Raw genomic sequence first — 14,114 nt, 5'->3', positions numbered from 1 at the left:
AATCAAAAGCTCATTAAATTATTTATGTGATTTGTTCCTGCTGAAAATATTGTCAAAGCCACAGCAATTCTTGAAGCCACACTGGCTGGTGTGCTGTGTGCTCCCTCACCTCGGATCACCAGCACCAGTTTGGAGACTGGGACCCAGTGATTGAAGTGACTGCTGGGATGTGACTTACCTGAGTAGAGGGAGCCAGCCACCTTGGCTAAACAGTGAGACAGAAAGGGCCGTTCTCAAAGAGACCTTGGGAGAAGTTTGGATGAAGATAGGACTTAATGAAGCAGACTCCAGACCTAGGGGATGCTATGCTGTGGAAGACGTGCACAGATACACTGGTCAGGTGGCCATGTTGTACTACCCATGAAGAACTGATACACTGGTCAGGTGGCCGTGTTGTACTACCCATGAAGAACTGATACATTGGTCAGGCGGCCGTGCTGTACTACCCATGAAGAACTGATGCACTGGTCAGGTGGCCGTGTTGTACTACCCATGAAGAACTGATACACTGGTCAGGCGGCCGTGTTGTACTACCCATGAAGAACTGATACACTGGTCAGGCGGCCGTGCTGTACTACCCATGAAGAACTGATACACTGGTCAGGTGGCCATGTTGTACTACCCATGAAGAACTGATGCACTGGTCAGGTGGCCGTGTTGTACTACCCATGAAGAACTGATACACTGGTCAGGTGGCCGTGCTGTACTACCCATGAAGAACTGATACACTGGTCAGGTGGCCGTGCTGTACTACCCATGAAGAACTGATACACTGGTCAGGCGGCCGTGCTGTACTACCCATGAAGAACTGATACACTGGTCAGGTGGCCATGTTGTACTACCCATGAAGAACTGATACACTGGTCAGGCGGCCGTGTTGTACTACCCATGAAGAACTGATACACTGGTCAGGTGGCCGTGCTGTACTACCCATGAAGAACTGATACACTGGTCAGGTGGCCGTGCTGTACTACCCATGAAGAACTGATACACTGGTCAGGCGGCCGTGCTGTACTACTCATGAACTGATGCACTGGTCAGGTGGCCGTGCTGTACTACCCATGAAGAACTGATACACTGGTCAGGCGGCCGTGCTGTACTACCCATGAACAACTGATTCACTGGTCAGGTGGCCATGTTGTACTACCCATGAAGAACTGATACACTGGTCAGGTGGCCGTGTTGTACTACCCATGAAGAACTGATACACTGGTCAGGCGGCCGTGTTGTACTACCCATGAAGAACTGATACACTGGTCAGGCGGCCGTGCTGTACTACCCATGAAGAACTGATACACTGGTCAGGCGGCCGTGTTGTACTACCCATGAAGAACTGATACACTGGTCAGGCGGCCGTGCTGTACTACCCATGAAGAACTGAATGGGTGGAAGGACCCCGGATTCTGGAGGCCTGGGAGCTGCCACCCCTCGCGCTAAGACGGTGAGGGGATTGGCCTGAAGGACGGAGACGTGTCCCAAGCCTAGCGAGCTAGCACTTACATGGTGACCCACTGTCCCAGCTACATCAACTCCAACAGGTGCCGTTCAGGAGCAGGAAACCCTGAAGCAGGACAGGAAACCTGGTAGGAATTAGCCCTTATGCTCGCCTGTGGGTTCCTGTGAGCTGTAAGGGTCATTTCCTTTAAAGGCTGAAGAGCAGATGTGAGAGGAGGAGAATCAGGAAGGTGAGCGATTTAATGCTCCTGAAGTTAGCACAGCACCCACTGCCTCCATCTTGTCCTGCTAAAGCCATGGGGACACTTCTGGTCACTTTAGGGAGAGGGAGGAGTGGGTGACCTTCATGCTTCCTGGAACCAGTTGAGTTTTATGCAGCGAGAAGAGCTGCCTGGAGGGCACGGGTTGCGGAGGTTCCCTGGGGAAGCCCCTTGGTCACCAGGCTTGTATTTTTACAAACTCTTCTGAGAGTGGTGAAAACCGCCAGAGAGGCCCTCAGTGGTCATCTTGGTTTGTCAAAAGTTCTAGGGAATTCTTAGGCGCCATACACATGGATGTTTTGTTAGTCACAATTTTGTAAAATCATTTTGGGTTCTGTTTCACAGAAAGATTTCATTATAAACGGGTCCTGTCCATCACTTCCAAAAATATTTATTTGTATATCCAGGGGAGGGCTAGTGCGCATGGCCGTGCACTCCACAAGTCAGTGTGGGGTTGGCTTTCTCCTCCTGTTGTGTAGGTCCCCGGGATTGAATTTAGGTCACCAGGCTTTGATGCAAGTACCTGATCCACTGAGTCATTTCGCCTGTTCCCTTTGTAAGTCAGTGAATAGTAGATACTATATGTTCTTGACAAAGGAACTAATTTAATTAAACAAACATCAATAAAAAACAGTGTCATTGGACCACCCTCTCTTTAAGGTTGTACAGTACCACCCAAGGAAGTAACAAGCAACCTCATGTGCATGCATATGTGCGTGTGAACACACTGGCACCTAATCTCACTCACTTGCTCCAACACTTTTAGAAAGTTTCAGTGAATCCAAGCATGGTGATACACATCTCCAGTAGTTGGGAGGCAAAGGTGGGTGAATCTTTGAGTTCAAGGCCAGTCTGGTCTACAGACTGAGTTCCAGGACAGCTAAGACTGTACAGGGAAACTGTCTTGAAAAACGAAAACAAAAATGAAGAAACAAAAACTCTAAACTGGGAGGGAAAAGGAACATATGTTGGGGGGAGAGGAGTACAATGGGAGGTAGAGGGATGGAGTAGAGCACGGGTAAGACCAAGATACATTGTGTACATGTACAAAATTTAAAAAAAAAGTATCAGTTTTGAATGTGAGACTATAATGTAAGTTGTGCTACTGCTACTTTGTAACCACATCATACACTAGCTGAGAACTGGCAGCTTGTTACATAAATCACCTTTGTTGGTGTGGATTTGAACTTTGGGAGCCCCATCATCCTTTCCTCATCTGTTGAGACATGCTGGCCCCAAGGGTCCTCATGGCTGGTGGGCCTCTCTGGCTAAATAATGCCAGGGCTCAGGCTGGGAGGAGTGGGAGGCAATGCTTTGTTCTGGAGCTTTAATATTTTAATGAGCCTGCAGGCTTGGCGGCTCTCTCTGAGTGTGTTGTTAGTGTGAGCACTTGCAGAAGGATGTTCATTAGGAAGCTCTTGTTTCAATGTCTCAGAGAAACTCCCCATTAGGGAAGATCTTTCAGCAACATGGCCAGCAAGAAAGGAAAGGAGGAGAGCTTTCAGCTGGGAGCATCCAAGGGATTTTGTATCAGTAGTATTAGTTCTAAAGATTTGCTTCGAAAATTAATTGGAGCAAATACATCTCAAGGGAGGAGAAAAAGGAAGATTTGTAGAGCATGGAGGGTCCTTGTTGTCCTCACAAGGAGGGGCCTCTTCATCTCACAGCTGAATCAATACAACACTAATTATTTCTGGTTATCTTTTATGGGTTTGTAAGACATTTCTTTTGTTCTGTGTAATAAAAAACCCATTGTTTGATCAATGACTGACTAATTATGATAAGTAATTTGAAACATTCTTGATGAAACTTGTCTGTTAATTAACATCAACAGCGCATGGAAACTACCAGGACAACAAAGGCTCTGTGCATGCACTGGTCCTGGAATTGATGGGATCGCTCTGGCATGCCCAATAAACCGTGATGCCAATGGTTAAAAAATAACAAACAGGTGGGAAGGTCTGACTCACCACCGGGAAGATCTGTTGTAAAGTTGCACAAAAGAGTATTGGACTATTACAAGGGCGGGGGTGACAACCAAGTGTCAGCAGGCCTGATGGCTCAAAGGAAGTAGAGTTCATCCTTTTCTTTTATTTTGGGTTAATTCTTAAAAGCATGTGTCCCTGGAAGACACCATTAGTGAATCAGAGCACCACGCTGAGATGTGCTGGTTGGGGGTGATTGGTAACACCTGGCTCTTTGATGACTGTCTTTAAGGATGCTCACTTTTGTCAACTCAGTGGCTTTTCTTTTATGCTTTTTAGATTTCTACCTGGACAAGGCCTGGTACTATACCCACAGATAGGAGACAAATTGGATATTATTTGCCCCAAAGTGGACTCTAAAACTGTTGGCCAATATGAATATTATAAAGTTTATATGGTTGATAAAGACCAAGCAGACAGATGCACTATTAAGAAGGAAAATACCCCTCTGCTCAACTGTGCCAGACCAGACCAAGATGTGAAATTCACCATCAAGTTTCAAGAGTTCAGCCCTAACCTCTGGGGTCTGGAGTTTCAGAAGAACAAAGATTACTACATCATATGTAAGTACAGTTCTTGCTCTCTCTCTCTGCTTTGTTGGAACTAAGATAAGCTAACTAGGTTTGTATTGATTTCTGTTTTCTTTAAACTATCATGATAATTTGTTGAGAAGCTTTGTACATTAAAAAAAAAGTAATAATAATAATAAGTGAAACTTGGGAGCCTGTAGTAACAGTATTAATTAAGCGTAAATACTCAGCAGAGGTGAACCTGTCGGGAGTCTTAACAGTGTTGAAATAAGTAAATCCATGAAGGGAATCAGCACGGCCACTAACAGAAACCCATCTCTAAGGGCCTTTGGTGAGGTTTTGATAGGTAAATCTGTGTAATGCTTTTTCTCTCCATCCATCCATCTGTCCATCCATCCACTCGTTCATTTCGTGTGCGTTCTGTTCCAAGATCTGTGTTCCAGAGCCAGGACTCAATAGAGCAAAGAGCAACAGTGGCACAGTTCACCAAGGCAGCATCAGTCGAGGCAGGTGGAGCTCAGAGCTTAGGAGCATGTGGGTTAATGGGCTGGTGAGCGCCAGGGCGGGTGAGCGCTAGGACAGGTGGTCATGCTGAGTCCTGATTAAAAAGAGTGAGGCGCAGGTGTGCTGTCTGAATCAACACCCCGTATCAGTCGTAATAATGTGTCATTATTTCAGGAGTAGAGGATAGGTATCAGTTAGGGTATGTCTGAAGTGCGAGCTAAGCCCACGGTGGCACGTGCCCTACTGTGTGTACCAAGCAGCCAGGACAGGTCTTGGGTACAGTAAAATCTGGTACATGGAGAAAGCTGCTCACGTGATTCAAACAATGGGGTTCTGGTTAATTTGTCTGGTTCCAAGGAATAGTCTTTGTGGGCTTTTTTGTTGTTGCTGTTGTTTTTGTTGTTTTAAATTACAGTGTTTAGGGTGAACGGCCCTGATGCCTGTAGGCGAGTCCTGGACCACTGAGCTGCATCTATTACATCTTCCTTTACTCCTTCCCTGGGATTCAGCCTCTCATGGTGCCGTTGGCCTCTGGCTTTCCCCAGATACCCCCTGCTCTGCACATTGCAGAAGCAGCAGTTCATAGTATCTTCAGCTAGTGTTCCTTGGTGTGTATATTTTTACACTAGTAATTAAAGCAAAGGTGGTCATGGGCGATATTTATCTTGCCTGTTGCTTCAGATGCCACAGAGACTCAGGACAGATTTTTGAAGCTAACATGATACATAGAGAATAAATTTCTAAGAGATAAAAAAAAAAGTAAAAAGTGCTAAGTTAGGTATTTATTGAAATAATTACCATAAAATGAAAAGCATTCTAAGATGAAGCAAGGCAGATAGAGTGGTAAAATAATAGGACCATCTTTGAAGATATAAAGTAGCTACAAGGTAAAAATAAATGGAGGCTACGCTTTTGGAAACACACACAGATATGAGTAAAGACTTTTAATGGATGCCGTGACTTTTGAGGAGATGAAACTGTCCCCTTCAGAAGGCTACTGCTCCAGGTGAAACAGAAAGGCCCAAAGAGACCAGCTGTTCCCAAGGATGGGAAATGCCCAACCTTGAATCTAAATACCTCTAAAGGAAACTGAGGGCTCCCACATTGGGTGTGTGTTCGGGAGGGGGATACGCACAGGCCTGCATAGCTTCCTCATTGATCATAAGCTTAGACTTCAGAAAGATGGCGTTAAAAAATCCCAGCTTCCTACCTAGAGCAAGTGAGAGCTTGGTAAAAACATTAAAGGTTTAACCTTTCATTTCAAATAATATACACAAAATGCAGCTAAATGATTGGCTTACGACCATCCCTTGGTGCATTGTAGTAAGCCTGTCATAACTGCTCTTGTCAGCACGTGGGAGGGTTGGTTTGGACTTGCACACACAATTTAATCTGTAGTTAAAGTAGCAATTCACCCAATAATGAAATGGCACCTATCAGTTTTGCTTGCTTGTTTTTGTTTTCGGAGAACTCACTAGACCACACCAACAGGAATTTACTGTGCTTCTCACTCCTCGGGCCCTCAGAACTGTCCTCGGGGTTAGGATTTGCCGTGACAGGCTTTAATTCAGGAGGCTGAAGGAAGGTGGTGTCAACCCGAAAACCAGCCCACTCCGCACACAGAGTTCCTCTGCGCATTCAGTAACTAGCAGCCAATGCAAGCAACGAGGAACTGTGGGAACGCTTCTTCTAATAAGATGTTCCCAGGCCTGTGAGTGGCTCAGGACTTGTCCAGGAAGCCCAGTGCTACTTGTAGCAAAGTTGAAAGGCTTCCCCTGCGTCACAGGCAGAAGAGAGCATTCACATACTTAGCAACACGCAGAAGCTGGTTTCTTCCTCACCCCAGAGCAGCAGCGTCTGTTGCTTTATAAGTTCCCACCAGAAGGGGGGAAATGATAAGGTCACGTTTTAGAATAGCACCAAAACAGCCAAGGGACTTGAAAAAGTCACCAAGTTCCTATCAGATGTGTGCAGGATACACAGACACAGACACACACACACACACACACACACACACACACACACACACAGAGTCACATTCTTCTTTTTTCAGAAGGAAAGGATGTGCAGGTAATAATCTTTATACCAGTATATTCCTAAAGAGGGCCAGGCCAGGAAATGCTCAGATTCACAAGTATTAAACAGCGCGCGCACGCACACACACACACACACACACACACACACACACACACACACAGAGTCACATTCTTCTTTTTTCAGAAGGAAAGGATGTGCAGGTAATAATCTTTATACCAGTATATTCCTAAAGAGGGTCAGGCCAGGAAATGCTCAGATTCACAAGTATTAAACAGCGCGCGCACGCACACACACACACACACACACACACACACACACACACACACACACACTACTACTACTACAAAGGACTGATTCACTTTGAGATAGCACATTATGACAGTATTTGAGTTGCTGACTCCAAGTCTTACCATCTGGCTGGTCTGCACTTTCACCCTAGGCAGTGTCAGGAGAATCCTGTGTTGGCTTCCACCCTGAGGGGAAAGGAGCAGCTGTAGTTTGGAGGGGTGCTGGGCATGCTGGGGTGGGGACCCACGCATGGCTCTACTGGTGTCAGGCTGTCTCCCCAGACTCCTCATATCATATCTGTTGCCTGAGCTTAATGAGGAAGCCACTTTCATTTCCTTCTCTAGAACAGCTTTTATCACTGTTGTCCAAGCCGTGATGGTCGGAACTACAGGCATTCTGCTGGGTCACCAGCATCCCCCCCATCCCCTACCCCCCCCACCCCCCTCCACCCCACCCCCCCACCCCCATAAGAGCCAAATTGGGATTTGGTCCCAATTTTTTTAAACAAGGGTTATTTTTCATTTGACTTGTAACGTTACCCAACTTAAATTCACTGCATCTTTGGGTTTTCTAGTAGACATCAGTGTGTAGTTGGGATGTATTTTATACCCACCATGTCTCCACTTCCGTCCCTTAAGGAGTGACATGGGGAACAACAGGATTCCTCTGTTATCCTCCTCCACAAAGGTTGTTTGCTTTGACATGCGGCAAAATGACACATATGGGTTTCTGCATGTTTAGAATTGACTTTTCAAGTGACCTATTTCAGTAATTAGCCTTGGGCTCAATTTGCATAATGAGGTCTTCTAATCATAGGTGATCCAAAGATGGGGATGCTATGACTGAGCAGTCTGAAAATCCCCCCTTGTTCTTCATTACATCCAGACCCTAACCGCCTTAGAAACGGGGCTGGGCCTTAGAAAACCTGTAGTTACTGTTACTGTGTCTTTCACTTAGTTGTTTACGAAATAACTGCATCTTCTGATTTTATCCATTTGCAATAGAAGTTCACTGTTGGATAAATTGCTATAAACCAGCCGTCCAGTCTGTACTGGGAAGGCGTCCATTCTCTGAGGGTTTTTTAGAGAAGCTGTCCACCGTCTCTAGAGCTAACTAAGGCAGCAAGCTCCTTGTGTTGGCCTGAAATTCTGTCCTGGGGCAGGCGCTGCGGGCTGGTACCCGACCTTGCAAAGACTACACAAAGTGACCCGAGTTCTTACACTTCAGGGGCCACCACTGGCTCCTATTGACGGACTCCATGCTGCTCCTTGCCTTGGGTTTTATGTGGCTTCTATGTTTTTTTATTGTATACCCATGGCCAGGTCACAGTCTTCTAGCGTTATCTAGAAGTCACCATTGCTAAAGACCATCGGATCGTTACTGAATTTACTGAGTGCCCTACCCCAGTCAGCTCTCCGTGCCCAGCCTTCCTTGCTGAGCCATCATGTCTAGAGGAGCCTCCTTTTCATGAGAGTATGCAAAGCTGGAAGGCTTCACACACACTGCTGAAATTATTTTAAGCGTGCATTCTACTTTAGAGCAAAAAAATTTAAAAAAATCACAAAATAGAGAGAAATATTTGCACAAATGAAACAAGGTAACAATGTTAAAGAGCCAGAACAATAGCTCCTTATTCTTCTGCCTTTGGCTGGCTCATTTTGAAGGATGAGTGTGACAAGTCACACTAAGCATGTGCTGGGTGTCCTGTCACGTCTCTACAGCACTAAATCCCACAGCAGCTGTCCATGCCCCTTGACATGACAGTAGCTTTTAGGCATGAAAGAATGCATGGCGGCCACAGAGTGATTATGGAGCTTCTTCAGCAGGGTATCAATGATTGATCGATATAGCAGAGGCCACACAGTCCCTTCATTAGATACTAGATAGCTTTAGTGATGGAGAAACTGCATCCTGGCTTCCTTTCCCCCGCGTAGGAGCAAAGATTTGTGTTTGATTCCTTCTTCCTTGCACCCAGTTGCTGCTGAATTCCAACACTTAAGCACATATTCTCTATAACTGTTCTATTTGTGATGGAATTTTGCCAGAGGCCATAAAGTAGAACACACCACACTTAGAAACACAGGTTGGCACAGGAATTTGAGTCTGACCACCCTGGGCTTTATGTGCCAGTAGCCAAGAACCTCAAGCTGCTCCTCTGCCTACGTCTTCTCTCCCTTCAAAGCATTTGCTCTCCTGTGAGGAGAAATATGTCAGGTTGCTGGTGTCTGCGTGTGCCTACCTACCAAGCACAAATTAACACTGGAGCAGGGGGAAAGTGAGAAGCTGGAGGTCAGGGGAGAAGCTGGAGGTCGAAGGAGAAGCTGGAGATTGAAGGAGAAGCTGGGCTTCATTGCAAGAGGGAGCGCCTGGGAAGGATGGGAACACAAAGTGTTCTTGGTTTGTAGTCTGGACATAAACGAAACCACAGGTTGCCCAGCCTCAGTCACTCAGGGCAGCTTTACTCGTTAGATCTTCCCACGGTGTCTTCTTTGACTTTCGCTAAAGTCCTTTTGCTTCCCTTGACCAAAAAGCACATGTTTATGTGTGGCTTGTTCTGGAATTGTCTCAGCTTACTAGCAGGTTCTTTGAGAGACCCTGACAACTCAGACAGGGAGGAGTCTTGACACATTTACACAGTGGTGGCTCTTACCTCACAGTTCACCAGCCTCTCACATGCTCTGGTGCCCTCGGACACAGAGCATTCTTTTCCAGTCACCATGCCAGGGTTGTCATGGCCTGCATCTGGAAGGAAGCCTCTCCCAGGGATCAGGAGGATCCATGTTGAACTTAATATAAAGAAAGTTCAGCCCGCTTCTGCCTGTCTTGATAATACTCTGAGACACTCGGGGGCTCCCGAGCCTAGCAGAGTCATGGCCACCTGGATGCTAGTCTGGCATCCAGAGGTCAAGGCTGCCCTGATGGGACCCTGTCCACAGCGATTGGCATCTCCTGGGAAATAGACACAGCATATCTCATGTAAACCAGACAAGTATAGGCCTGCCATTACCACCCCCACCCTGCCCCCCACCCTCCTGCTCTGAAAGTAACCAACGATAAGAAGAGAGGACTGATTCCCAGGCTGAGAAGCAAAGATTGAGGAAGAATAAACACCATGAATGCAAAATAAGTAACATGAGAAATAAAGGACTCAACAAAGCTAAGAAGTTATTCAGGAATTATTCAGAATAAAGCTGTCTTTGTTATTTCATAAAACTCATCTTTATATCTCTACCTTTGTATTTATAGCTTGTTAACGGTTCACATAGATTTATAAATAATTGAACAATGCTAGAGACCTAGTGCATAAAAGAAGACACGTTTCTTTCCTAACAGCCTCTAAATATTCATCATGAAGATAAAATTTTAAAGCAAAATAAAACACTTAAAAAAAATAGCCAAGAGGCATAGACAGACATTTTGGAGGGGAGGAAAGAAAATTTGCTTTGAGGAAAACTGATTTATATAGCTCTTCAGAGGCAAGAATTTATTCCTAAAGCTCTAACTCTGAGCCTAGTTGTGTTTGATCCTCGGGGAAGTGCTGCGGCCTTCACGCCCATCTCACTTTCAAGTCTAGCAGCACAGGAGATAGAAACATTTTACTGCTGTGAGGAAAACCCAGCCAGTGTTAGTGGCTTAGAACACTTTACATGCCATGAATGTCATGGACAAAACCCAGTGCTGGGCCTTCAGCCCTTAGGCGAGCATTGTAAGTGTGCTACTGTGGTTCCTGGGCCATGCGTGCACTTCAAAGAGAACGTGCAGACACGCGTGGTGTATGTGCGGGGGTAGCAAAGAAGAGAGCATGCTTAGAAGCTAGTAGTGATGATAGTGCACAGATGTGCAAAGCACACGGATGATAGTGTAGAGGGTCAGACACATTGGAGCCTGCATGTGTGCTTATACATACACGGGGAGGGTAAAGACAGGAGGCAGGCACAGCGCATACACACTGCACGTGGAACCGTGTTAAGCCCCTGTAATATAAACAACCAACTCTGTTTCTATCACACACGGTAGTGATGCCCTATCTGACGTGATATAGCATGTCTCAGTCATACATTCCAGGAGCTGAACCAAGAAAATCCTACAGGGCGTAGGGAATCTGGGTGCCTCAGCATGTGCTTAATCCCAGCTTCCCAGAAGACCAGGGTACTTTAAACAGGGGTGCTTTATCAGCGTTGCTGCTGGTCTCTCAGCCGTCAAAGCAAATGGGAGTTGAAAACTAGCTGGGTAACAGAGCAGTACCTACAGGGTAGAATGCCAGGAGAAAGGCCCTAGTTCCTACTACAAGTTTTCTTTTCTTTTTTTCCTTTTAGACTTACGAATAGTTCTAAAGTCTGTTTCTTTCAATAAGGTTATACTAGATTGGTTTTATGACATTAGCAAGTACTTTGAGTCCATCAGTAGAAAATCGATAAATAATAACGCAATTAAGATAAAGTTAGTCCAGTATAGAAACAGACATTAGAAGATGTTAAGCTTCCTTAGCTAAGAGCCTGTACTGCAGATGTGTGGGTGGGTGAGAAGGCAGGTGGGTGTTTGTATGGATGGGTGGGTAGATAGCAGCATGGACTGACAGATCAGCCCCACCTTGGGCAAGAGCATAGCTGATCTCATTACGGAGGAACCAGGCTATGTGTTGCTGAATGACAGCTCTGCTTTGAAAGTCACTTTGCATTAGTGAAGCAACTCAGTTTTGTTGTTCGTACTAGTACACTGTGGGATGGAGTGGTTCTTTAATTAAAATCAACATGTAAGAAATTGCCCTTGATTCTTTGAGTAGAAAACTCATGTCCTGCATGGGGCCTGGGTCACACGTAGGGCCGATTTTAACAGGGGTGCTTTATCGGGTTGCTGCTGGTCACTCAGTGGCCAAAGCAAGCAGTGTCATAACCATGCAAACTGCTGCTGCCTCTCCTGAAGTATTCTGTCGTAAGCTATCAGCAGACATCAGTTCAGCCACCACACTCAGCCATGCACTCTACTCGAATGGATGTTTTCCACTTCACTGCTGTTCTTTCTGTAATTACTGGGTCATTAATATCACTGCCTGCAATTAGTGGCAGTTGGGTGAGCGAGAGGATTGTGGGGTGTCCTTCCTATCCCCACTGTCCATGAGGTTTTTACTCCAACTCTTTCCTAGCTAGGTATGCCTGTATTACCACAAAGATACACTAAAGATTAAGACTGTTTAAAAACCAGAGAGCAGAGAATGGGTTATGTGCTATAAATAATCCACTCGACTGCCTGTGGCTCATGACTCCGGGGTATTTTCATGAGATGCTATCACTGCCTTGAACAGGAAGTTTGCATTTTAGAAATTTGGGGTTTTACGTTAATAAACAATGGAGAATTATGTTTTATCTTTAGAACTATTATATCATTCTTTTAAAAAAAATGTGACTTTAGTCCTTGCCATTGAAATGGTCATCTGGCTCCCTATTTTTAAAACATCGTTTTCTTATTAGTTTTAGCTCGTGTCAGTGGTGACTCCTGTGTCGAGGTAATTGTTACTTTACGGTTGACTATTATACTATCCTTACTTTAATGACTGAACCTCAGCAATAACAAAAATGCCCTAGGAGTATGAGTAAGAAAAGTGCCTAACGTAAATGAAGTTACGTTAAAAATATTATTATATTAGTTTACCTAATGAGAGATTCTACCTGCATAAGTCACCACAGAGTTAGCAATAAAATCTTAACTGGAAAGCAACAATTTTCCTCAACAGAATTCATTTAAAAAAAAATCAAGAGACTGAATTGGTAGAAGCAATATTTTGAAGAAAAAATATACAGCTTTATAACTGATTCCCTATGCTTAAAGCATCTCGAATTAAAACAGGGTCAAAGGTAGTTTATGTCTGGCAGCTTCCACCTTCTCTGCGACAGTGTCAGGGGCCTGCACTGAGGTTACTGGCTGAACAGCCCAGATCTGAAATGTAGAGTCCAAAGCCTGGAACTTGTGGTGCTAACAACTCTGCAAATGTCCCACAATCTGAAAAGTTGTGGTACTGAGCAGAGCAGGCAGGCTTCTTTCTCAACTTGTAGCCCAAACTAGCCTGAAAGTCGCTGTACAAACCAGGCCAACCGCTAACTCACAGAAGTCTAACTTTTTCTGTCTCCTGTGCGCTGAGATTAAAGGCATGTGCCACCATACCCGGCCTACAGCCTGTTATTCTTCATGTGTACTGTGCACGCATGCACACAGAATGTATACTCACACACACACACACACACACACACACACACACACACACATGCACTCTGTCTCTCTCTCTGTCTGTTTGTCTTTCTCTGTCTGTATCTCCGCCCTCCCCCCTCTGTCTCTCCACAAATGTGTGTGTGTGCCATGCACTCTTGCTTTGTTCTTTTGTGAGCCATTCAGTTTTGAGGACTATTTATTGAAGAGGTAACTGATTCTTAGGGTCATCCAGGATGGTCACATCCTTAATCTTTGTATAGCGTACAATGGTTTCAGCCATGGCATCATAGTCCCTTGGGGGTCCAAGCCTTGTTTACCATGCTGACTGTTGCACACATGGCTATATTTAGTGTCCCAAAAGTGGCCAAGTAACTGATGCCATTAAAGTCTTCCCAGTGTACATCCATAGAAAGACAGTTTGCTAGAAGGCATGTCTGAGTGGCTACATTTTTAAAGACTTCTGTTTCTGAGCTATCAATGAACTATCCAGTTGATATAGAATGTTTGAGCTCAGAGAAAGTACAATTAAGACACCCCTCAAAAATGCACACAGAAAAGCCTACCTATTTGTACTCAGCCCATGGCTTCCGTCATGCTGTAAGACTGGAACAGAAGATGGGATGTCTAAGTTGTGAGTTTTTAATTTTTCCTAGATTGACTTTTTCCAAGTCATTCTGCCTAGTGCAGTTGGTTGTACTGTGAGGAATCTGCTTGAGCAGTGACTCTGTGTATGGTTGGCTGCTGGGAGATTTTGAAATGCAGTAGTGGTGACAGGGTTATAATGGGAGCGATTCTTCCTGTGCCTTGTGCCCCTGTTTCCTTGGATGAGAAGCATTCGTGTCACTTCATCC

At 45.2% G+C, this 14,114-nt stretch overlaps 1 protein-coding gene across 2 annotated transcripts in view; it reads left to right on the top strand.

Annotated features, from left to right (window-relative positions):
- Positions 1 to 14,114, top strand: part of EFNB2 (ephrin B2) — a 44,869-nt gene that overhangs the window by 18,360 nt on the left and 12,395 nt on the right. For both annotated transcript variants that reach the window (XM_084760429.1, XM_084760430.1), the window contains exon 2: positions 3,980 to 4,263. In XM_084760429.1, coding sequence (XP_084616555.1) covers positions 3,980 to 4,263 — 284 coding nt within the window. The remainder of the gene's footprint in view (positions 1 to 3,979; positions 4,264 to 14,114) is intronic.

The sequence above is a fragment of the Acomys minous genome (genome assembly GCF_964271855.1).
Source record: "Acomys minous genome assembly, chromosome: 15".
In the NCBI taxonomy this organism is placed as follows: Eukaryota; Metazoa; Chordata; class Mammalia; order Rodentia; family Muridae; genus Acomys; species Acomys minous.
This window is presented reverse-complemented; position numbering and strand designations above follow the sequence as displayed.